Source organism: Perognathus longimembris, chromosome 4, assembly GCF_023159225.1.
Source record: "Perognathus longimembris pacificus isolate PPM17 chromosome 4, ASM2315922v1, whole genome shotgun sequence".
Taxonomy (NCBI): domain Eukaryota; kingdom Metazoa; phylum Chordata; class Mammalia; order Rodentia; family Heteromyidae; genus Perognathus; species Perognathus longimembris.
In genome coordinates, this window is record NC_063164.1 from 73,053,771 (window position 1) to 73,080,730 (window position 26,960).

General features: G+C 37.0%; 1 protein-coding gene across 1 annotated transcript; it reads left to right on the plus strand.

The window, feature by feature from the left end:
* The first annotated feature begins 6,011 nt into the window (after positions 1–6,011).
* LOC125350879 (phosphatidylinositol-glycan biosynthesis class X protein-like) lies at positions 6,012–11,814 on the plus strand. The gene is made up of 4 exons (XM_048345759.1): positions 6,012–6,113; positions 6,498–6,645; positions 10,526–10,674; positions 10,745–11,814. Exons 1-4 carry the CDS (start codon positions 6,012–6,014, stop codon positions 11,555–11,557), a joined length of 1,212 nt encoding a protein of 403 aa, XP_048201716.1. The 3' UTR covers positions 11,558–11,814.
* The last annotated feature ends 15,146 nt before the right edge of the window (positions 11,815–26,960 follow it).

Consider the following 26,960-nt stretch of genomic DNA (forward strand, 5'->3'; position numbering starts at 1 on the left):
GGTAAGACTCCAGTCTGGTGTGGGAATTGCACTTCACAGCAGTGTGTTCCTTGGACAGGCTACCACACTCACATTTCTCCTGTTTGGACTGCAGCTAACAAACAAGCCACTTCAGCTCACCATGTTGTTTCAGCATGGAGTATCATCAGGTTGTGGGTTCTGAAATAGCAAACATGGCTTACAGCAGCCAGGCTCCAGAGAAGCCCAAGAGAGTAATAAAACCTGAATTATTCAAGACAATTAGTATGATCATTGCACTGAAACTCACATTTCAGCTCAAGCTGTTAAGTGAGAATATAAACTAATAGTGGAATATGAATTCATGGCCCTGTGAAAATTGTTTATTTTTTGTTGGTTCTTCCCCCCCCTCCCCCCCACTGCTCCTCCTGCACCATATTCCCTTTGCTTTATGTGCCTCCAACTGTCTAGGGGCACTGAGAGTAAGAAGGGAAATAAAGGGGACAGACTGCAGCTATTTAAAACGTTTCTTCCAAAAGAGAGATTTTTTTATCCTTTAGAGCAGGGAAATCATAATATGTAGAACACAGGATTAATATCCTTAAACTGATAAATAATGCTGGTTATAGATTTTCTTTCTTTTGTGTTGGTGAAGAAATTGTATCCAGTGTGCCTTTGTTATACAGTAGCTTTGGGACAGTTTCTATGCATTTTATTTTTCCTTTTGTTAATATAAATGAGGTTTCTTTGCTTGTATCAAGAAACTTAATTGTGCTTCTAACAAATCTGGCTTATGAGTTTCTGATAAAAAACAATCAATCAAATATGCAAGGCTGATTAATAAGTAAATGCTCTAGTAGTCTAGAAGTTGCAATTAGGCCCTCCCGCTCTGTTAATTTTTAACATGTAACTCAGAAAAAATGACCCTGTTTTCTTGATGACACCAGTCCCAGGTTATATAATTCTTGTGATCATCTATATTTTGGCTTATCATGGCCTTGGTGTTGAATTTGAAATTTGGTTACACTCAATTCTATAGTTGTACAAGCTCTCATAATCAAGCATTAGGCATTGACAGATGATGCTGATTGAAATAAATACTATTGGAGGACAGGCTTCTGCTCATGAGGTGCAAACTGGACACAAGTGGAGCTTGAGTCAATCACCTCAGGTAAGGAATAGAGTGATTTAGATTTTTGTCTTACACTATACTGCCTTCATTGATGACTTTAAAAAGTTATCTGCTATCTCCATTTTGATATGATGACAGTTTTGTTGATTGCTTTCCACTTATTTAGAGCCTTTGAAACCTAAAGAATCTCAGAAAGTTATTTCATTTTATCTTTTTTTTTTTTTTTTTGGCAGTCCTGGGCCTTGGACTCAGGGCCTGAGCACTGTCCCTGGCTTCCTTTTGCTAGAGGCTAGCACTCTGCCACTTGAGCCACAGCACTACTTCTGGCTGTTTTCCATATATGTGGTACTGGGGAATTGAACCCAGGGCTTCATGTATACGAGGCAAGCTCTCTTGCCACTAGGCCATATTCCCAGCCAGTTATTTCATTTTATGTAAGCAGCTATCAGAATGTGAGTTAGCCAAATTGGCAAAGCAGCAGGTACCTCAGACCAGGGCTGGCAAAGTTTTTTTCTGGAAAGATCCAGATAGTAAATACTAAAGTTGTTCTGAATCACATATGGTCTCTGACACATATATTTTTTCACAAGCCTTTAAAAATATAAAAGCCCTTCTTAACTTGCTGTATAGTAAATACATATATACGCATACATACATACACATACATATGTATCTACACACATATGCGCACATAACTATATATATATATATACAGTTACACATAACTGTATGTTATAAGATCATAGAAAGAATTTGGAACACATGAAGTTATTCACCAGACTATAAACCCGACAAATGTAATTGAACATGTATAATAGAGAAGATTATTCTCTACTAGAAACTGAATAATAACTACTTCGACTCCTTAAAATATTGAAAGACAAAATACAGTTCATAGATATTCGAAGTTACAGACACATTTCTTCTATTTATATGCAAGCAAATTGCTATATTGTGGGTATTCAAATGTGTGAAGAAGGGAGCTCCGCCACTGGAGCACTCTGACATATGCCTGAGATTAGAGCTATAATTTGGTGAGGTAATCATGCTAGTTGTGGGAAGCTGGTGAAGGGGGCTGCCTACATAGTGGGATGATCAGATAAGTAATGATACTAAGGATCCAAGTATGGGATCAGAGTTACAAAGAAAGAAAGAAAGAAACTAATGATCCCCAAAGTTTTCAATACATACACATCATAAATATATATGTGTATACACATACATTATATATGTGTGTATAAATGTACACACACACACACTCACATTAATAGATGCCTTTCCAAGCTTTGTCTACTGTGAAGGCCTGGGAGCAGCAAAGCATCAACAATGAGCCAACATAGTTGCTAGACAATATCTTCTCAATATCATTCTTTGCCAAAAAAATCTCCAAGAATTCTTGAAAAAAAATTAAATCTAAAACTTCAGTGAGGAACACAGTATTCCTGGAGAATAGTATTGTTTCTCAGGGGGTAAAAATGATGAAAGAATAATTATGTCATGTATGTCACATAGAAGAGATCCAGAAACTGGTTCAAAAAGTCTCCCAGTGGAAATCAAAAATAATTTTAGAAGGGCTAAGCTGGGGAAGTTTCCAGTATGGCAGTATGAGAATGCTATGGATGGAAAACATCTTCATTTTCAAAGGTGATTGGATAACCTGGAGAAACATCTTTGATAGTTCTATCTAGTGCTTCCAGTGTTATCAAACACTGTAGAAATAAACTTTGATTCTACTTCTGTTTCCCCCAACTCCACTGTAGCTATTCATGGATGTGTAATACTTACAACCCTGTCAAGCACATCTTCCTCCTATCCTATGTAGCTTGCTCTGCTTCCAGAGAGATGCACATGGGATAGGACAGCTTTACGTTAAAGTCACTTGAATATCAAGGAGTCCCTGAAATCGGCCAGTGCAGTGTTCTCTCTATTGCAACTACTAGATATTTAGATACTCTAATGTCCAAAAATTCTCAAAAATCAAGTAGAATTCTATGCCCAAAACTTGTTATGCAGCCTAAACTAAACTTCAACAGGGACTCAGGTTCAAAATATTGTTTTGCAGGGAACAGATCTTCAGCCAATGTTACTTGTGTGTAATAATATGCTAAAGAGATCCCTTTCCATCATGACTTTACTTTTTACTAGATGCTTTGTCATGGTCTCATCCAGGTCCCTATTTGTCATCTTTTTGTGAATATATCCTGATGAGTAAGTGGAGGTTCAATTTAGAACTCAATTTCTCCTCTCTTATTGTAGAACTTCTGTATGTGACCAGTGAAGTTTTCTGATGCAAACTCAATTTCCTGTTCATTCCTGAAGCAACCTTGACTGGAATAGGAAACAAGCCAAATATCACCATCATGCCTAACTGTGGCACTTGGAATCAAGACACTTTGGTGTATGATGGATCTAGTCACCATTACTTGGCTTTTATGCCGACCTTCTAGTATCTTTGCTATCTGTTACTAAGCCCAAAAAGCACTTCTTTCATCTGTGCCTGTGTTGGCTTTGTCCAAAACAAAGCTATCTGGATATCAGCCTCAGGACTTGAGCATGATAATTTTTAATTTTTATCTCTACCATTCCCTGCCCCCCACCCCCCCATTGCAGCCCCCTTGGCTCCAAGACGACTCCTGACTCTTTGGTAATCTAGGTTAGTACTTAGGATATTGTCATTTTACTTTTTTTATTTTTGCCAGTCCTAGAGCATGAACTCAAGGCCTGAGCACCATCCCGAGCTTCTTTTGCTCAAGGCTAGCACTCTACCACTTAAACTGCTGGCTTTCTCTGAGTATATGAGATGAGACATAAGAATCTCAGAGATTTCCCTGCCTGGGCTTACTTGTAACAGTGATCTTCAGATCTCCGCCTCCTGTGTAGCTAGGATTACAGGCAGGAGCCACCAGCACCCATCACTGGCACTATATTTTAAAACAGGGCTTTTTCCCCCCATCATCTTACAAAGCGAAAGAAAAACAGTTTGCTAAGGCTCTTTCATTGGTTCTGCCATTTATGTCCTTTGGGCTTCCGTATAGTATGTCCATTCTACTGGCCCTAATCCACTGGGTTGCATCTTCTTTATTCTACGTACTTGCCTACCAACCCTTGAGCTCAGTCCTGTGTGAGTTTTCACAGTTGTTAGCAAGTCAGTTCTCATAGTCCCACACATAGTCCTTGACTTTAAGGAACCTTCTGACATACATAATCTTCTTTCAACCAAGGATATGTCCCTTAAATAATCTTGTACTTACTCAGGCACCAGTGGGTCATGCTTGAGATCATAGCTACTCAGGAGGCTGAGATCTGAGAATCATGGTACAAGGCCAGCTTGGGTAAGAAAGTTCATGAGACATTCTAACCAGCAAAAAGCTAGAAGTGGAACTGTGGGTCAAGTAGTGCAGTGCTAGCTTTGAGCAATAAAGATAAGGCAGTTCAACAAGTACCAGTAAATTCAAACTGCAGTACCAGCGTACAGATACAAAGAACTGGGCTTGTACTTGATATGAAGATTATGGAAATTGCTAAAATGCTATTGTACATTTAATCCCTTACAGCACTCCAAAACATAATAGCAGGGTTCTGGAGTAAAACATTTATATTTATTGCTGGGCAAGTTATTTAACCTCTTCAGCATGGTTGGCATGCTATAAGGATAATGTACAGGTAAAATAGGGATGAAAATTCAATTACCACAAGGTTGTTAAGAATTGATGGCAACAACTATTTATCAAATGACACTGACATGAGACATGAGCACTGTGATAAGGGCTTTGCATGTACTATTTTGCATTCTTAAAACTATGTTGCGGGCTGGGAATATGGCCAGTGGCAAGAGTGCTTGCCTTCTATACAGGAAGCCCTGGGTTCGATTCCCCAGCACCACATATACAGAAAATGGCCAGAAGTGGCACTGTGGCTCAAGTGGCAGAGTGCTAGCCTTGAGCAAAAAGAAGCCAGGGACAGTGCTCAGGCCCTGAGTCCAAGGCCCAGGACTGGCAAAAACAAAACAAAACAAAACAAAACAAAAAAACTATGTTGCAAGATTATTATTATTTATTTTATAGAGGTCCAATGTGTATGTGAGAAACTTATCTTAGGTCACCATAGTAAGTAGAACACAAAGCTGGAATTCAACTGCAAGACTTGGCTGAGGATTAAGCTGTAGCACATTTTACTGTGTTCTGCTGAGCATTTCTGTTGGGAAGGCTTTTCTCCAAAGAAACAAAGAGACACATTTCTCTGTGGCATTTCCTGTTTTTCTATTTCAAACATCTTTTAAGTTGCCAAAGTTGCCAGGATCAAAGACATAATTTATGTATTGAACTGCTGCAGGCTGGAAAGCAAAATACATCTTATCATGTTCTATCCGTTAACTCATTCAGTCTGGTATTTAAGCGATTGGAGCAAAGTGGCAGTAGGCATACTATAATGAGAAGGAACATTAAATACATTGGTGGGACAGAAAGATCTGTAACATAGCAATGGCACAGTCCCACAAATCCTATCCTGTGATGTAGTAGACAGTTAATTCTTCAATATCCTGGGGAATGCAAGTATCCTTACTGGGTGGCTGCAGGTCTTTTTAGAGTATGGATTTCTTGCTATCACTAATGCTGGTTTCTAACTCTCCTGTATCTCAACTTCTCTTTCTTTTTCTGAATCTTTGATAACATCTTTTATACTCACTATATTTTATCTCCAATTTTTTTCTGTCCTTTCACTAGAATGTAGGTCAGCATCATGTTTTATGGCAATTGATGTGTACTGAGTTGCCCAGTGAAGAATTGTTGACTGAATATGACAAATGTCCAAAGATCCACTCCCAGTGTGTAGAGAAGGTTGTCATCAGGCAGGATAATAACATACATGGATTTGTTTTCATTAACACATTTTAGTATAGAAACAGACTCAGGAATTTGATATGTTGGCACCTCATCCACAGGGACAAGCAGAAAGGAAAGGCATGGCAGAAGAAATGGAGGTGGAGAGGATGCATCTGTCACAGGAGGCCAGAGAGATGAAGGTATAGATCAAAGGTTTGGGACAGTGCAGGAGGTATTTCTTGTTCTATTAAATCCACTCTCATAGGCATGAGGGTGATATGGGCTGTTTCTGTAATATACAAAGTCAGATGGGTGGTGGTGGCTGGATAGTAGCTCAACCCAGCAAAGATTCATGTCCCAATGCTACCAGCAGGCTGATAAGAAGCATTTTCCTGTGATCTCTTCTATGCACATGGTGCCCATCACTATCATACCATAGATTATATTTGACCCTGTCACCTATAAATCGTTTTATAGAACGTGGGTTACTAGGAAAATCTTCACCATAATTCACTGAGGCAAAAAAGGTTTATACAACCATATGTACCATATGAAACAAAACCATTTTATATTTTTATCCGCAGCTCCATATTCACAGGAAGAGAACAGATTGGGTGGAAATATATGAAAATGATATTAGTGATGATCTCCAGGTGGTAAAACCTCAGGTGATGTATAGTTTCATCTGCATGTTTTCCAACTCTCTTGTTAATGTGAATTACTTACAGAAACGCAAATATTAAAAATAAGCTGGGAAGGACTCCACTTAGTGAAATAAATCAGATAAATCAGAACTGCTTTTATCTTCTCTCACATTTCTGTTTCTTGTTCACTGGGGAGTTTTTTCTGAGTCTTCTTCCCTGGCTTTTGCCCTCTTGTCATCTCAAGGTCTGTCTCTGCTCAGAGGTCTTCCTGCTCAAAATCCGTTTATGTTGAACATGCTACTCTCTTGTTTTTCTCTTTACTCAGCATTCAGTTGCAATGGATATAATCATTCTGGCCTTCATATGATGGATTCTAAGCAGGAAATTAGGGTAGAGACTGCAGTTACAAGATTTCCTCTTAATCTATGCTATGCCATGTGTCACACACCTTAAAATGGAAATCCCAAGGCAGCTCCCCAGGTTTCTACATGTGTCGTGGGGAGATGCTGGCATTTGGAAAAATGTAAGGAAGCAAAAACTGAATCTGTTAGTGTATTTTAGGATTGTAATGGTTGTTTTAGAACCAAGGGTGTGCCTAGACTTGCTGATTTCCATGCAGCTGGGAAGGCAAAAGCAGAGCAATGTGTCCCTCAAATGTTTAGTTCTGCCTTGCTCTTCTTTCTTGGTTTCCTATCTACATCTCCTCTTCCAAGAGCCACAAGAAATCCCACTTTCCTCTCCAGTACCATGCAAAAACTGCTAGATTTTATTATCAGCCAGGTAGGTGATTAGACTTTCTTTTTTGTTTCTCTTTCTGTGCCAGATCTGGTGCTTGAATTCAGGGCCTTAGGTGCTATTCCTGAGCTTCTTGCTCAATATTAGCTTTCTACCACTTGAACCACAGCTCCAGTTCCAGCTTTTACGTGAATAATTGGAAGCAAGAGTCTCATGGATTTTTCTGCCTTGGCTGGCTGTGAATTATGATTCTTAGATCTCAGCCTCCTGAGGAGATATGATTACAGATTTATGGGCCTAGCCTAGCTCCAATTAGCCTTTAAAAAATCCAAATGTTGATATTAATAGCTGCTAATATCAGATGTGTTAGAAATGTTCATATGTATATCAATAACATTGATTTTTTTTCAGTGACCTTCAGAGACGTAGTTCTAGAGGAGATTTGAAACATCAAGTGGAGCTGTGAGGTAAAAAGAAATGTGAAAGCAGAAAGGATTTTTATATCCCCAGAGAGTTTAAACTAGTGTTTAATTAACTTCAACATTTGACCCATTTTCTTTTGGAGCTATATTATTTTCAGAGAAAAATCCTCTGGAGCCACTAATGTTTGGTTTTGATTTTTACATAATACTTAGTATTTAAAATTTAAATAAAAATGTCACTAGTTCTTTTTTTTTTAATGTTGAATTTTGTGTAAAGATAACCTGATCTTTTTGATATGGTTTCATTAGGGTGAGTGTTGTATATTTTGTCGTTCAAAACTGCAGAAACACAAAATGTAGCTCTACTATAGGACATTAATGATGTATCTTTAGGCAAGTTAATTAGGAATAGATAACTTAACTTGGCTAGAGAGAAATAACTAGAAAACTCAGTAAAAAAAAAAAAAACCAAGATTATTTCTAAAATGTCAATTGAGATGGGCTGATTATAGTTTGTTTTTAAGTGGTGCTTAACCTATACTGTGTTGCTCTCCACTTCCTCAGTATAGTCTTGCTCTGCTGAAATTAACATTTAGAGTCTTGATTAGATTTGGAGGGTTGAGTGATATTAGAGGAAATACCATTCATTTTTAAATTCCAGTCATTCATGTACTTATTTTCTTCTTTTTTCTTTGCCTTTAGTAAAACTGATTGCCTATACCATTTTTCTTTTAAAGAGTCTATCAGATTTTTCTCTTTTTAAAAAAATTATTTATTTATTTTAATTTTTGCCAGTCCTGGGCCTTGGACTCAGGTCCTGAGCACTGTCCCTGGCTTCTTTTTGCTCAAGGCTAGCACTCTGCCACTTGAGCCACAGCACCACTTCTGGCCGTTTTCTGTAGGTGTGGTGCTGGGGAATTGAACCCAGGGCTTCATGTATACGAGGCAAGCACATATGCCACTAGGCCATATCCCCAGCCCATGATTTTTCTCTTTTTTTGAATAATTACTTATTTATTGTCAAAGTGATGTACAGAGGGCTAACAGTTTCATATGTAAGGCAGTGGGTAGATTTCTTGTACAATTTGTTATTTCCTCCCTCCTTTCTCCCCCCTCCCGCCCCCTTTTTCTCTGCCCCCATGAGTTGTTCAGTTGGTTTACACCAAATGGTTTTGTAAGTATTGCTTTTGGAGTCAATTGTCTTTTTATCCTTTGTCTCTCAATTTTGATATTCCCTTTCCTTTCTGTTGTTCTAATACCAGTATATACAATATTCAGGGTACTCAGATGAAATACAGTGATAGCACGGGGGCAACCACAGGAAGGGGATACAAGAGGGTCATCAACCAAAAAAAGCTACAGTTTCACATGGCATGTGGAAAATAATTACATCAGTGATATAACACTCGTTTCCATAATGTGGAGTTCATTTCTCTTATCAGCTCATGTGTTCATAAGGGCATAGCTATTGAGTTCTTGTGATCCTCTGATGTGACTAGCCTAAACTTGTACTAATTATTCCCTGTGAGGGAGACCATAGAGTCCATGTTTCTTTGAGTCTCGCTCACTTCACTTAGTATAATTTTTTCCAAGTCCTTCCATTTCCTTAGGAATGGGGCAATGTCATTATTTCTGATAGAGGCATAAAATTCCATTGAGTATATGTACCACATTTTCCTAGGCAATATGAAGATACTTGACATACAGAAATGCATTTCTGGTATTTGTACTTAGTAGATATGTGAATTCATGAGTGTGGTTTGAAGTCCTGAAGAGTTGCAAGACTAACAATTTCAAGCTATGAAAACATTTCATATGAAAATTAAGAATAATGATATATCTTTTATGTACATTAATAGTTGTAAAGTTCACAGTGACATGCTAAGAGAAAAAAAGTATTTTTTCAAACGTAAAATTCTATTTATTCCCATACTTTATTTATCTATTTCATTTTTTTCTCTTGAGACAGGGTCTTGCTAGGTAGCCCAAACGGACCTGGAACTCATTATAGAACCAAGGTCGGACTTTGATTCAGGATCTTCCTGTCTCAACTTCCTGACTGCTAGGTTTACAGTCATGTGCCACCATGCTCCAAAATCCTGTCATAATAGAAAAGTATTTCATACACGGTTTTATTGTTTACATTTCTACTTTTAAAGTTTCACATTTTTACTGATGGGGTTGGGAGGGACACGGGAGAATGATGAAAAGGGTGGTACTGATACATTTGCATTGTATTTATAAACTAACCCATTGAATGGTAACCTCTTCATACAACTACTAAAGATAATTAGATGTGCACATTTTAAAGCTAGGCATGTGGTACAAAAGTATTGATTTTCCTTTATTTTCATCGAGACAATACCTAAATTATCGATGTAGCATAGTATGATATACATCTATTCCAAGAAACATTTTCATTTATTATGTTTTCATTCATTATAACATTTTCATTTTGCATCTGAGGATAATAATTACTTCTAGCAATCTGATTAAAATACATGCAGTTTTATTTATAAAATGGAGAGGAGATTAAATTTTGGCTCATTAAAACTAAATAATACATTCTATGATTAGATAGCAGCTATTCTGTTTTGCCATATGGCTAGAAAACAACAGAACTTATACTTTTAGGAGCTAAGCAACTAAAACAAATTGTTCTGCTTCTAGAAAAATGTCTACAAAAATATGACAATTCTGCTACTACGAAAATCTCCAGCATGGAGTCATAGTCAACAATTTAAAGTCTTTTTTTTTCTTGTGATGGTATTTCAATTGGTAGTGATCAGGATAGGATATGGTCTTCTTAAGTAAGATCTTATGGAGGGGGCGTGGCGGCGGTGGAGCACACCGTGGGGCCGGCGAGAGGGCAGGAGTTGGCCTCTAGTGGCGCCTGGCGCCTGTGGAAGTTGCTGGCTGAGAAGATCCGGGGAGCCGATGGACCACGGACTGGCGTGCGTGTACGGGCCCTCAAGCCGTGGTGGCCCGACTAGTGAGGCGTGTGCAGGCTCCCTCTGCATCCTCATCTAGTCTCCTCACGCCCCTCTCGGGCGTCCGCGCTCCAGCGTCCTAGCTGCCCCGTTCGTGGCTATCCGGGAAGTGGCCTGGCTGCTCCTTTGGTTGGCCGGGCTCGCCCACACCCTAGCCTCGGCCTTCTCCAAAGTCCCCTTCTTCGATGGCATCAGGGCCACTTGTTCTGAAATTGTTTTGAGGCAAGAAGTTTTGAAAGATGGTTTTCACAGAGACCTTGTGATAAAAGTAAAATTTGGAGAAAGCATCGAAGATTTGCAGACCTGCCGACTCTTAATTAAACATTATATCCCAACAGGACTTTTTGTGGATCCATATGAACTGGCTTCATTAAGAGAGAAAAACGTAACAGAGGCAGTGGTGGTTTCAGAACACTTTAATATAGAAGCCCCCAACTATCTCTCCAGGGAATCTGAAATTCTCATGTATGCCAGAAAAGATGTGCAGTGCATTGATTGCTTCCACTCCTTCTTACCTGTGCACTACCACTACCATCGGCCACATAGCAAAGATGGAGACACACTTATTGTGATCAACAACCCAGATCTGTTGATGTACTGTGACCAAGAGTTTCTAGTTTTGAAATGCTGGGCTCAATCCAAAGTAGCAGCTCCTTGTGCTTTCAAGAGTAAGGATATCTGCCAGTGGAACAGTATGAAGTATAAATCGATCCTCAAGAATGTGACCCTACATGTTCCAGTGGGACTGACTATACAAACCTCGTTAGTGTGCTCTGTGACTCTGCTCACTACCATCCTGTGTTCTATTTTAATCCTTCTTGCTGTTTTCAAATATGGACACTTTTTCATATAAGTTTTTTACAGTTAAATGTTTTCTGTAATACTAAATAACTCTTATTTATTTGTGACTAGAAATGCTCTTCTAAAATTAACTCAGCTTTTGTCTTATTTTTATTTATAGTTAAAATTGCAAGAGGCATTTTAAGTTGCTTTTAGCTAATTCCAAAATTTAGTGCTTTTGTGTAAACCTTTGAAAATCTTTAGTCATCAAGTGCCTATAGCAGAGGCTTAACTCAGTTGCATGAATATTTATTTAGCTAGAAGTGACTTTATCTTGGAAAACAATTAGAAAAGATAGAAAATAATATATAAAAATTATTTTATCATAATTGGTGACAAATTATTCTCACTTTATAAATATGAACCTTTCCATTTAAGCTAAAATTGGAGAAAATCCTTATAAAAGTAAAATGGGCTATTATAGCTCAAGTGGTTGGACACTGGCCTAGCACATATAAAGCCCTGAGTTCAATCCTCAAAAAAAAAAAAAAAAGATTAATTTGGATGAAAATCAAGTTTAATTTAAATGGTAGTTTTATGAGACTTACTAAAGTTTAGACTGTCAAAGAAACAAGTCAGTTATAAATTATTAAATTTTTCTTAAAAAATATTTCTTTTGAATATACGAATTGGCTGGAAGTTAACGAAACTGAGAACTAAGGTTTATTACTGATTTTCTACTGAGTTTGTTGGGGAGACGATTCAGGTTCTCTTTTCTTAGTTGTTGTGCCAGTCCTGGAACTTGAATTCAGGGCTCAGGCCCTGTCTCTGAGCTTGTTTTGCTTAAGGCTAGTACTGTACCAGCTGGGCCACAGCTTCACTTCTGTTTTTTTTGGTGGTTAATTGAAGATAAAAATATCCTAGACTTTGTAGCCTAGCCTGTCTTTAAACTGTGTTCCTTAGATCTTAGCTTTTTGAGCAGCTAGGATTACAGGCATGAACCACTGATGCCCAGCTTCAAGTTGTCACATTCTTAAGAAATATTCTGTGAAACAGACAAAAAAAAAAAAAAAAAAGGAATCTCCAAGTGATTTTTTTTTTCCTTTAGACAAAGGGTCTTGATTTACTTACTTGATTTACTATTTAGGGGAGAAATAGGAAAGTATCATAGGCTAATTAAAAAAAAATTAGAACAAGTGTGTTTGAAAAGAGAAACCAAATTGTTAACATTGTTTTATGTAGCATCACAGGAGGTGATTAGTGGTTCTGTTTAGTATTACTACTGTTTTTCCTAAATATTTTGGAGTTTTCATGGGAATGAATCACTCATAATTTGATGTGTGGCATAATCATACTTTTTTTTTATGGTCGTGGGGCTTGAACTTGGGGCCTGGGTGCTGTCCTTGATCATTTTTGTGCTCAAGGCTAGTACTCTTACCACTTGAGCCACAGTGCCACAGCACCACTTCCAGGTTTTTCTGAGTGGTTTATTATTTATTGGAGTTAAGAGTCTCATGGACTTTCCTGCCCAGGATGGCTTCAAATGGCAGTCCTCAGATCTCAGCCTCCTGAGTAACTATGATTATGGGCATGAGCCACCAGTGCTGTACTTATACTTCTTTTTGTGGGTGTTCTTGTGACTTAAATTTTAGAAATGGCAACCCAATGCCATAAAGCCAGAAATATCAAGTATGTTTAAAAATGAATAAAATTTCAACCCAGTTTAGTTATGTACCTGTTTTATGTTTTTGTATAAGAAAGAATTCTGTATTTTTCAAGCATTTCTTTCATGACAGGATTAATAATATAGCATTGAAGTAAGGCTACATATGTGTTAAATTCAGTAACATCAGCAGATAGCGAAGCCATAGCATTGTTTTTCTTTTCAAGAATGGATATCAGTATACATATATATTACCTTTAGTCTTCAGAATTGTTTTCTAAGTATTTAACATGTTTGTAAGTTAATATTTTAGATTGTGGCTTAGAACCTGGTTCATTCATTTACACATTTATACACTATCAGAAGTATAATAAAAATATAAATGTGAACGAAAAAAAAGTAAATCTTATGTGCTACATAATCCCTGTTCAGTTTTTGAGGCCATTTAAAATGAATGAATAAAAAATAATCATCTATAGAACAAGTTTGAGCCATTTAATGTCATTAACATTAAATTAATTTATATATTCCTGTGTATGATGCTAATACCAAAAGGCAATGACATGTTTTAATTAAAGGATATCTTTGGCTAATACTTGCCCCTGCAACAAATCTGTCATTTTCTTCCAATACCATACAATTATATGTAATTTATAGGTCTCCACAGATATGAACTCATTTGAACAAGTATACTGAAATGTTTTCTAGAAAATAAACAGTAAGCAAATCTGAAAGTAATTTGCAAAGTCAAAAAGTTACTCTCCTTCCAAGGATCTGATTCGGTGATCATGATTCTTTCTGTCTCTATTTAATAATCTCATTTTTTTGTTTAAATACCAGATTATACTAAAAAAGTGAATTTCAGCACCTTATGGACACCTCAAAATTACTGAAGTTGTTTTCCCCCTGTCATCCTCTACCTCCTCTTGTTAAATGAAGAGTTGTATATGTTGCAAGAGACTACTTGATCATTGCAGAGACAAAATGTTCTGCTTTTCAGCACATTTTAATCCACAGCTGGTGCACAGATTGGCAGAGAGTATATGTTAGTTTTAGCTGTGAATTTTTTCAACTTGAGGTTGCCTATATTTAGATCTCTAGAGTTTTAGGATTGCTGAAAGTAAATGTTTGAATGAGAAAAATATTGACTGGAGCAAACTACAGTTTAATAGAGGTGTTGGTTTTGACCAGCATAAAATATGCTCATGTTGGATGAATATTAGTAGTAAGAGAGATAAAATTATGGGTATTATTGGGAATGCACATTTATTCAATCACCATGCATTCAAAATAAACCATGGTGTTTCATTTTACATCTGAAGAACACTTGATTCCTTTGGAGAATAAAAGGGCTTATGAAGGTTCATTTTGGAACATGAAATATTACCTTTAGAGTCAGAGAAACCAACATACACTCTAATTCAGATTGAGAATGTTTACTTGTAAATTCATTAAAATTCTGAAAAAAATGTACTATTGACTATTATTCTACTTTGCAAAACAGTTTTACACCCATAGGAGAGAAAACAATGTTAGTATAATTTATTTCCTCCTGAACCAACTTTTGCTTTATTTACATTTAATTGAGCAGCCACTAAGTAGCAGGTAATATATTAAGTTATTTGGACATTTGGATTTATCTTTGGTTATTACGGCACCATAGGTTACAAAGAAACACTATGCATTCTTACCATGATCCTATTTTTTTTTCTTTTCCTGGCTAGAATGCTATTCAAGTAGCTTTAATCATAGGTTTAACAACTGAGAAATCATAATGTGAAAGTTCTGCATTGAGCTCACTTTTACTCAGTAAGATATGTGTCAAATATGCACTCAAAGTTACAGAAAACTTTTCTACACATACACTAAACAGATAATATCTAATCCTGTTCAATGCAGTATGGAATAAGTATTTCAAACAGAAATTATTATGTCATTAATTAGGTTGTTTGGATGCAGGATACTTCCACTTCAACTGAACATTAGTGATAAATTATTTTGCTTTATTTATACCTTATCAGCAGATCAAGAATTATAATTGATTTTAAATTAACCTGCATCAAGAGACAGCAATTGGAAATATGTATTCACAAGATAATGCTTATAATCTTCAAGTTAAAGTACCTGAGCCATATGCATTTGTATTAGGGAAATGATCAAAGACATAAGCTTAGATTCACTCAGCAGTTCAATTATTGTTATTTTTTAATAGTGGTAAATTAATATAACTAAATAGATCTCAAATATTTCTTGAATTACTGTGAATATAACAATAAGCTAAATGATTGTTAAAACTTTTTATTGAGGGCTGGGGATATGGCCTAGTGGCAAGAGTGCCTGCCTCATACACATGAGGCCCTGGGTTCGATTCCCCAGCACCACATATACAGAAAACGGCCAGAAGTGGCGCTGTGGCTCAAGTGGCAGAGTGCTAGCTTTGAGCAAAAAAGAAGCCAGGGACAGTGCTCAGGCCCTGAGTCCACGCCCCAGGACTGGCCAAAAAAAACAAAACAAAACAAAAAAAACTTTTTATTGAGAATATATCACCAATATGTTTTCTATTAAGTTCTAATAAGACTATTTATATCATGATTCCAAATGAGCCTTAAAGACCGAATGTGGCAATCCAGAAATTCATATGGAACAATAAAAGACCTAGAATAGCAAAAACAATCCTAAGCAGAAAGAACAGTGCTGGAGGAATTAAAATACCCAACTTCAAGCTGTATTATAAAGCTATAGTAATAAAAACAGCTTGGTATTGGCACTGGAGCAGGCCTGAAGACCAATGGAACAGAATTGAAGACCCAGAAATGAACCCACAGAACTACGCCTACTTAATCTTTGATAAAGGAGCTAAAACAATAGTTTGGAAGAAAGATAGCCTCTTTAACAAATGGTGCTGGCAAAACTGGGTCAACACATGAAACAAACTGAAACTAGATCCTTATATATCACCCTGCACCAAAATCAATTCCAAATGGATTAAAGACCTCGAAATCAAAACAGACACCCTGAAAACACTAAAGGAAGGAGTAGGAGAAACACTTGGGCTCCTTGGCGCAAGACAGAACTTCCTTAACAATGACCCAGAAAGGATACAAATCAAAGAAAGGTTGGACTAATGGGACTGCATCAAACTGCAGAGCTTCTGCATGGCAAAGGACATAGCTCGTAAGATAAACAGAAAGCCCACAGACTGGGAGATCTTTACCTGCCATTCAATGGACAAAGGCCTCATCTCTAAAATATATGCAGAACTAAAAAAATTACCTTCTTCCAAAACAAAACCGCAAAGAACCAATAGCCCCCTCATCAAGTGGGCTAAAGACTTACAAAGAGACTTCTCTGATGAGGAAATGAGAATGGCCAAGAGACATATGATAAAGTGCTCTACATCACTGGCCATAAAAGAAATGCAAATCAAAACAACATTGAGATTCCATCTCACCCCAGTAAGACTGTCCTATATCAAGAAAACTAACAACAACAATTGTTGGAGGGGATGTGGCCAAAAGGGAACCCTACTTCATTGTTGGTGGGAATGTAAACTGGTTCAGCCACTCTGGCAAGCAGTATGGAGATTCCTCAGAAGGCTAAATATAGAACTCTCCCATGACCCAGCAGCCCCACTTTTGGGTATCTATCCAAAAGAACACAAACAAAATCACAGTAATGCCACCAGCACAACAATGTTCATCGCAGCACAATTTGTCATAGCTAGAATCTGGAACCATCCCAGATGCCCCTCAGTAGACGAATGGATCAGGAAAATGTGGTACATATACACAACGGAATTTTATGCCTCTATCAGAAAGAATGACACTGCCCCATTTGTAAGGAAATGGAAGGACTTGGAAAAAATTATACTAAGTGAAGTGAGCCAGACCCAAAGAAACATGGACTCTATGGTCTCCCTTATTGGGAATAATTAGTACAGGTTTAGGCAAGTTATAGCAGGGCATCACAAGAGCCCAATAGCTGTACCCTTATGAACACATAAGATGATGCTAAGTGAAATGAGCTCCATGTTATGGAAATGATTGTTATATCACACTTGTAACTACTTTCAACATCCCATGTGTATCTGTAGCTTCTAATATTGATGATGTCCTTGTATCACCTTCCTGTGGTTGTACCTACACTATCTCTGTAATCTTATCTGAGTATATTGGAAACCGTGTATACTGGTATTAGAAGTAGGAAATTGAAAGGGAATACCAAATTTGAGAGACACAGGGTAAAAAAAAGACAAACAACTACAAAAGCAATACTTGCAAAAATGTTTGGTGAAAGTGAACTGAACACCTCAGGGGGGGAAAGGGAAAGGGGGTGGGGGAGGGGGGTATGAGGGACAAGGTAACAAACAGTACTAGAAATGTATCCAAAGCCTAACGTATGATACTGTAACCTCTCTGTACATCAGTTTGATAATAAAATTTTGAAAAAGAAAAAAAAAAAAGACCGAATGTGGGAGTCACACCTTCCTGCAGCCATCCATCTGAGTAACAATCCTTGACCTCTATGTCAACTTATGACACAACATTGTGCTGGTTCTTCATGCTCTTCTGGGTATGTTGAAGATCTCCAGGAATCTCCTTTTGTTATATATCCTTTATACTTAAGTAAACACATATATCCATTGCTATATGGTAGTATGTTAGTGATATAAAACCATTCATTGGCAGACCTTTGCCTATACCTTTGACTAGACCTTTGCCTAAAATTTCACACATGCATTAAGTACCAGGTGTCATATTTCTACCTACATAGCTGTAGGATTATAAACAAAAGTTTGCTTAAACTGAAAAAAAGTTTAAATGACTCCGACTTCATAACTCCATAAATTTCAAAAGTGAACAGAAAATCTGCATATTTTGCATACAAATAATATTATAGTAAGACTTTTGCAAACCTCCTACAGCTTTGCCCATCTTCGTAATATATTAAGATTTTTATTTTGGTAAATGATTCTTGAAAGTCTTTTGAAATTTTTTCAAGTCAATTTCACAGCACATTAACCCAATTTTCTCCTCACATCTGAGAAGGGATTGTCACATGGTCTATGGTGAAGAAGAAGCTTTTGACAATTTTTCAGGTTCTTCTGGAAATTTATACTAGCCACCTTTTTGTATTGTCTCTTACACATGCACACACACACACATTGAAATTTTGTTCTAGTTGTTCCTATATTAATGCATGTATCTCTCTTCTCCAATCTCTTTTCTTCTTGCTGTTCTCCATCCCTTCTTCAACCTTTGACATTTTTTTCATTTTTCCCATGACCATCTCCATCATTTTTGTACTTGCTGCCCTTTCCATGAATCTTCTCTACTCCCCTTTCATAATTCTATACTAATGGAGACATAGTTGGTTTTCTTGTGTTGAGATGAATGGAAAATTTTAGAAACAGATAAAAGATGAAGGGACTTTGCACCTAGGACTTCAGAGGAGAGAAAGAACTCAGAAAATTATATCATTTTCTATGATTGGTATGTGTCCCTACATTTCTATTTTTCAGGGAATGTTTTAAAAGATGAAGATAAATTAAAAAGTAACTGGGCATATGGATCAAGAATACTCTGAGTTTGGGGGAACATGTAGAGTTCCTTGTGAGTGGTAGAACAGTGTCCTAACATAAAGGAGCAGTTGAGATTTTCTCAATTCTTCTATAGAGCAAGGAGAAGCTCTAGCAAACTGAAGTGTCAGAAAAGTTATGTGGAGATGTAGCTTAGTGCTTGAGCACTTGTCTAGTATGCAGAATACCCTTAATTTGATCCTCAACACTGAAGAAAATAGAGCTAATGGTGGAAATATCATCTTAAGTTATAGTGACAGAGTTTGTTACAATGGAAGAATACAACAAAGTAGTCAGAATGCACACATGACATAAGGCCAGAATTCACTAAAATTTGAAGATTGACTTTTTCCCATGGAGAAGATATATACTATCTAAATTCAAATATCATGTTGTTGTAACTTCAGTTGTGTCTAAAGGGCTTTTGCACTTAAAATTATGCGTAACCACTATTTTTTGTTTGTTTGCTTTATTCCAATCATGGAGGCTGGAACTCAAGCCTGTATATTGTCCCTGAGCATTTTGGCTCAAAGCTAGCACTCTACTTCTTAAGCTGCAACTCTGCTTCTGGGTTTTGGTGGTTAATGGGAGATAACAGTCTCATCAGACTTTTCCTACCTAGGCTGACTTTCAAATTCAATTTTCAGATCTCAGACTCCTGAGTAGCCAGCATTACAGGTGTGAGCCACTGCCACCCAGCTAATTACCACTATGCTAACATTTCTGAAGTTTCCAAATTTTTGTGTAGTCATCTACTGATTTCCTAGTTCATATTAAAATTTTTTCGAGTGCATCTCATACTTACTTAGCACAGTGTTATATCCATGTATGATTGTGAGGAAATGCTAATGCCAGGGAAAGAACCACCAGAATAAACAAGAGACAACAACATCTCAAGCATGCCCTAGCCAATAAGGATGGCTGCTAAAACCAGTAGAATTCAAAAACTTAATAATTTATAGGCCTTGGGTAAGCACACCTCAAAGAAAAGTCTTAACTGTTAAGTTTTATTGAAAGTAATTAACCCTGGAAAAAACATTGGCCTGCTACTGCCCAGACACATCTTAAAAATAAGATCCAAATGAATCAAAATAACTTTACTGTGTCTCAAAACAAGGTTCGAAATGCTTGCCTTTTAGGTCAAAATACTAGTGCCTGATTATAAATATACCAGGCATACAAAGCTAGGAAAATGTAAACAGAAAATCAGTACATCATAATGAAACCAGAATTGACACAGATATCAGAATAAACAGTTAATTCAACTAAGCTGCTATTGTAACTAAATTCTGTATATTAGAAACGTGAAGTACAGACAGAGAAGAATGAAAGTGACCAAAGCAAGCACCTGTGAGTGAGAAGATTACAACATGTATACACAAAACCCACTGGATGACATTAACAGATGGCTAGACATCATGTAGCAAAAGATTAGTGAACCTGTAATCACAGCAATGGAAATGCTTTATCTTCAATGAAACACTCAAGGGGAAAGGATTTTTAAAAGAAGAACAAATATGTAAATGGAACATCAGTAAGTAATTAATAACTCCAGTGACCTGAAAAGTATTACCTCTAAAGGAGCCACTAAATATCTAAATGGTTAATGATTATTTCTCTCGTAATTATGATTCTTTTGCCTTCTCTAATTTGCTTTCCTATTCATAAACACAATGGATACCTAGTTAGTGTGTTCTGATAAAGATGGTTCACTTAGTCCTTTGGTAGCTGTCACACAGGGAGTCATGAGGACATTTATAAATTTAGTCACATTCAGGTCTCTTAAAACACAAATGTTTTCAAGGCACTTAAGTGGTTTCAGTAGTGTATTTTACTAGCATAACTCCACACCTACTGTGTAATAGATTGTCTTTCAGTAAGAGCTGACACAAAATCCACCCATTAGCAAACATTATATTGTTTTAAAAGTCTTTTATTTACCTTTTTATATGATAATATTCACTGCTACCAGTTTCATGTTAACAGATCATTCAAAATGAATATTGGTTAAAAGATTCATATTGGAAAATGTCATTTAATATTTTTGAAGTTGATATACCTATTCCAAACTTATTTCTAGAAAAAGAAACCCAAAATTTTTTTGCTTTTTATTTTTTTTTCTGCAATTGGAATTTCATGTATCTCAATGGGTAAATGTTTAAATTTTAAATGCAAAATAATTAGTTTGAATTTGGACTACTGGGGTACATTTCTTTGGTTCTTATGTTTTGATATTTTAAAATCCATTGCAAAGCACATCTACTCACACTCACACACACTGACAGGCAATTGTGTGTGAGGGAGAATCATGCTTAGAAAATATTTGAATGATGAGTTTTGCTTTAGATTCTTGTAGCAACAACAATAGTAATACTAGCATTATATTTAAAATAAAAAAGTTACTGACTTAAAAAGTGATTTTTTTCTATTATTTACAACTGCATCTAAATTCTGTTATTTAGGCTTTGCCTATGATTCTTAAGTGTTTCTTCTAGACTGATTCAAAGCTATTCCTCAGTGAAGATTGTCATCTTCACTCCATCAGAGCTGGCAGGCATTCTTGAGTCTACCTTCTGTGTTCTGAACCTATTATTGGTAGTTTGCCACTTATAGACTGATGGTGTTTGGTAACATCTCTATTCCATGTTAGACTAACAAGTCATTAATGAGAAGGCTCTGTCTGAGGCTCTCCTAGAAAAATGAACAGTGTCTAACCCAAGATAAAATGCTTCATAATGTTTTTTTTTATTTATTGTAATAACAGAGAGCTAGGAGCACTTGTTATCATATAGCATTACACTAAGTTAAATATATTTTGTTCCATCAATGTCAAGTCTCATTCACACATGAGAGAGCCCAGAGACAAGTGATGCTTTTCTTTCTAACTAGTATTCTTTGAACACAGTATTTATTTGTTTTTGCTACATTGGTGGAAACAACTCCATTTTATTTAACCTTTGCTCAATTCAAGTCATATTTATCAATGAATTTTAATTAATTAATTGATTTATTTTGCCATTCCTGGGGCTTAGACTCAGGGCTTGAGCACTGTTCCTGGCTTCTTTTTGCTCAAGGCTAGTACTCTGCCACTCGAGCCACAACACCACTTCTGGCCATTTTTCTGTATATGTGGTGCTGGGGAATTGAACCCAGGGCTTCATGTATATGAGGCAAGCACTCTTTGCCACTAGACCATATCCCCAGCCCCTGAATTTTAATTTAGATAAAATAAATAAAAGCACTTTACCTAAGAGAATGATGGTCAGAGATGAGTCAGTAATAGAATTATGTCAAATCTAATTTGCATTCGTTGCATACTTTTAATAAATTAGTTCTGTGAGGTAAATACTGTAAACATGATGCCATTGTTGACTTCTGTCAGCTTTTTTTTTAAGACCTGAAACTGCCAAAGACAAAGAGAAAAAAAGAGCAAGAAGAGACAAATAGAAAGAAGGAGGGAGAGAGAAGACAATGAATGAGAGAGAAAGAAAACGTCAGTCAAATACTGAGCATCATCAGATAGTTAAGAGAAATAAAATAAGAATTAACAAAATACGACTCTGAATGAAAAATTAGTGGAGATGGAGACAATTAATCTTCTAAGAAACATTATTAATGGCTGTAAGGGATCGGTAGGAGACACTCAAAGGACTTCGAGTAGGAAAAACTTCCCATCTGCTTCTCAGTTCAAGTATGCATTAAGAACTAATAAGGATAAAAATAATAGAATATTAGAACCCAAGGTCTAGCTATGCATTAAATCAAGTTTCTTGGATTTATTTTGCATTTTAAGATTAAACTATATACATCACAGCTAAAATGCGGTTATATTGCATCTATCTCATTCTCTGTGAGTTACCAAGTATACTCTACCAAGTGTTAAATTATAATTACAGCAAGTATGATCCTGTCCATTCATTCGTACATGTAATTTGTTTCCATCCTCTGTGAGTTTGAAAAGATTCAGGGGATGGAATATTGACAACCTCATTATGGGAGACAAACTCTATCTGAATTTGTGAAAACTTCAATATGTGAATCCTGTTCGGTTTATTTATTCTCTAATCCAGTCCATTCAATTTCACCACTAACTTTAGCAAAGTTTTGGATATATTAACCTACATGTTGTAGTTATCAATTACCAAAAATAATCATAAACCTGCGAATCCCAAGATATTTCTACCCAATGATAGTGTATTTTTCTACTGAACTGTGAACATAAACCTTACATAGCTGCAGTGTAATGGCTCTATTTTATTTTACAACATCACAAGGTTGTTAGGATGATCTATAGAGATGTGCTATGTGAAAATGCTTTGTAATTTTTAAGAAATAACAGAATTCCCAGATGTTAATTTTATTTATTAGGGTATCTGTTGTGCTGGGCTCTGATAAACTTTACAATCAGTGTGATTTAAGCTGACACTACAAAATTCCAAGTGATACTATAGGTTTATTATTTTTAACTATTCAGCCATGATTGTACGCTTTAGAAATGGAAAAGCTGTTTTTATTCACTGGTGACGATTCATTAATTTAGTGAAGGAAAAACAATTTAAGTCCAACATATTTTATCATTTGCTGTTATCCCATGGAGTCATTCATCTCTCTCTTTGGTCTTTTACACGGTGTATTTTCAATGTTATTATTTGATCTAGCTTGTGTGACTGTGGGAATAAGCAATAATAATAAACTTTTGTATTGGTAAGTGGACTGTAACTCATTTTAATATCAGTGGTGAGTGCTTGGAGTTTATTTTATGATCTTGCTCCATGCTATTGCACATATACTGAGGCAAGTGCATTCCTTAATGGATGCCTTTTTAAAAAAACCTATTTGCAATTCCTTCCTTTGTCAAGCACACATGATTAGCATCCTGGATGATTAAGTGATGATGTGCTGAGGAAGCTTGATCTTGCACATGTAACCAAAAGATAGTATACCAGACTCAATTCTACTTGCCATATTTCCCATCTCTAATCATGTACATGTTTTATATCTACAAACATAGCACAACTAAACTGCAAACACTGCTTTTCTTTCACTCTTATTTTCTCTGCTTGTCTTTTAAAATAATTTGCAAATAAAAATACCAGTCCATTAGGAATCATTCAGTCTTTTCAGATAACCCCCAAATAGTCTCACTTTACTCCAATGCATTTTCTGCATATTAGAGAGTAACTGTGGAGACCAATAAGAAGGAACTTATTTAAGTCAGTGCTTTTGCTCCTAAGAATCCCTTAAATTAAAAAGAAATTTTCTTCCCCCTTGGCTCTTGTAGCCATGAACTCGGGGAGAGGATAGATTCAAAATGAAGCTAGTCATACTGCAAAGCTAGCTTTACAATCAAGTACTACACTCAGGCAAGGATCCCAGGACCTTCACAGTGATGTTGACTCCTCTGTAGTGGGCTTGTGTCTCCCTCTTCTGGCTCTAGCCTGGGTGGTCATTCCACATTTTGCTCAGAGTCACCTTGATCCTTGCATAAATATCTTTTGGTTGAGATTCTCCAACAGATGTTTGAGCTCTTCTGTACCACAGAGCAACCAAGGGCAGCTGGCAGGAGCTTCCAGATTTGTCATTTGGCCAAGTACCATCCAAGAAGTATTTGCTTGACAGTTTGGTTGGTAAAGATCTCCTTCATTTCCATGAACCAATGGGTGTCATGGTCTCTTCTGGCTACCTCCTGCAGCTTGGGCACATCTAGAAATCACTGGGGCTGGGGTCTTCAGGATCCAGATCTGTGACAGAGCAGTGTCAGTGAAGCCTCCAGTTGCCTGTAGTAACAGGATGGCCTTGAACTGCAAATTCCCAGGTGGCATCCTGGGTGAGGGATGTTAACCTGTTAAAAAAGACTTTTGAAAAGGTTAGGCAAAAGGCTGATAAGTTCACAGGACCAGTTAACATGAACGACATGGGAGACACACCCTGGCCACTAGCCAGAAAAGTTTCATATGGAGCATAAACCCAATTGTAGCCTATTACAAGGAAGTAGGAATAACTGGACTAGGGGCAGGAAGGGAGTATTGGGGGGGGGAGCAGATGGGTAATGGACTGGTTGGGAGCAACCAGTCTGAGGCTAATATATATACAAATAGCAAGTAACAAAGGCAAGAATGCAAGTTACTGTCCAGACTGAAAGTGGACAGGTATGGACATTGTTCCTCTTGATACTGTCCAGTTGGAACATGGATAGGTATGGACATTAGGTGGGCAAGCAACTATTCCTCTTAATCTCCCATCTCTGATTAATTTTGAAAGGGCAAGTTTAAAATGACTCCATTTAGGATGTGACTTCATCTCCTCTTATTTCTGTCCATGGTTCCTCGTTGTCAGGAATACCTTGTCCTGATGGTCTAGGTGCTCATTGCTTGTCACCTTCGGCACAAATGAAAGGATAAATCCCAGACCTCCCAGGAACCATGCGGAGATAGTCACAGACAGGAGAAGAAGGTTCATAAGGAGGTTTGTGAGTGGGGCCATATCTCCCATGGGAGAGGGAGCAACATGGTGTCTGCACCTTATCCAGGTAGCAGCTTCTCTGGGGCTAAAGCGGAAGCAGGTAGGTCTTAATGTGAGTAAGCGTGGCCCATTATAGTTCTAGGGCAGGAAGTTTAGGTCTGGGTGGATCTGGGGGCTAATGGGAGGAGCTGAGGACCTAAGGTGGGGGGAAATGCTAACAGTTAGGTTTTTCCTGGTCACTCTGTAATACTTGCATTATTTCTAAGGTCTCATTTTGTGTCACAAGAGTCATTGCTCACTCTTTTCAACACTCAACCTAACAAATTCATTCTGCAAATTCATGCTATTTTGTATCTCTGGAATGGAGAGGAGCTAGTCAGAAGCATTGATCAGTAGAAGAGAAGGAAGAGTAATGCTACCCATATGTTGAGGGTCTATGGTTGGACAAAACATTGCCCCAAAACTTACAGTGTAAACCATCTATCATATCTATTGATTTTATGGGTCAGAAACATGAACATGACACAAGGGAGCCGCCATCTGTCATTCTGCCTTTTCTTGACCCCCAACTGGACTCAGAATCTGCTGGCTGATTATTTGAAGACTTCCATGAGCCCATAGTTTGTGGTTGATGCTGAATTATGATGCTGACAGCCAAATCCTAAATTGGGGCTGTCAGCTAGAGGTATCCAATGCTTCCACAGTGGCTTCCATCTAGTATGTTGACAGATTCCACTATGATCAAACTTTCAGAATCACATGCCACATCTGGAACATTATATGTGCTAGTAATAAGTCATTACATTTGACCTTTTTTCAGAGAACAAAGACCTGCAACCATTGTTTGGAGGACAGTCCTTTCCATACACCATTAGAAGAGAATGTAAATGCTGAATGCTAATGCAGTCATAATTGAGAAAAACAGATTCCCAACTCTCTAAGAATTAGGTAAAGTGCCAGTCTTAAGAATTTTAAACTCTCAGTTGAATATAGGCTTCCAGTAAAATCTATTTCCAGTTTCATTTCTTGGTAAAATTTCAGCCTCACTCACTTCCTACTTTCACTGGCTGCTCTTTTTTTTATGTGACAATTTCCATTAAGTCATGAAATATTGAACCTTTTCTTTGATTTTACTCAATAAATACTCATCCAAGATGTTTGTAGATCTTCAGAATTTTGCTAGGAGTTTAGTGTGTGTGTTAATAGAGGATGGTGGTGATGTGGTGGAGAGAATAATAGCATAACTATTAGGGAGAAAATAATTTAACATGGGAATATGAAAAGTTTAAATATTTATAACCATTATGGATGTTTCAGTCACCAGTGACTTCTGCTTTTCAATGAACATTTATTTCCTCATTATTTTATTAGACTACTTAATTACACAATAATGTAACTTCTAATATTTTCAGGCATGTGTATAAGTCTCTTTGATCATGTTCATCCATTTCTGTCTCGTGGCCATTTCCTCACCACTGCCATCCTTACGAATAGCCCCTCATACCTCTTTTCTTCACTTAAAAACAATCTAAAGTCCATGTAGAAGAGGACACACATGGCATTTGTATTTCTAAGTCCAGATTATTTTGTTTAACCCAACAGTCTCCAGGTCCTTTCATTCTCCTGAAAATTATACAATTTCATTCTTTGTGATAGTTTTACAGCTGTTCATTATGTATCTATGTGCCATCCCATTCATCCCTTTACCTACCCTCTGAAGCCCACAGTGACCACTGCTAAAGATTTAAATACGTGTGTGTGTGTGTGTGTGTG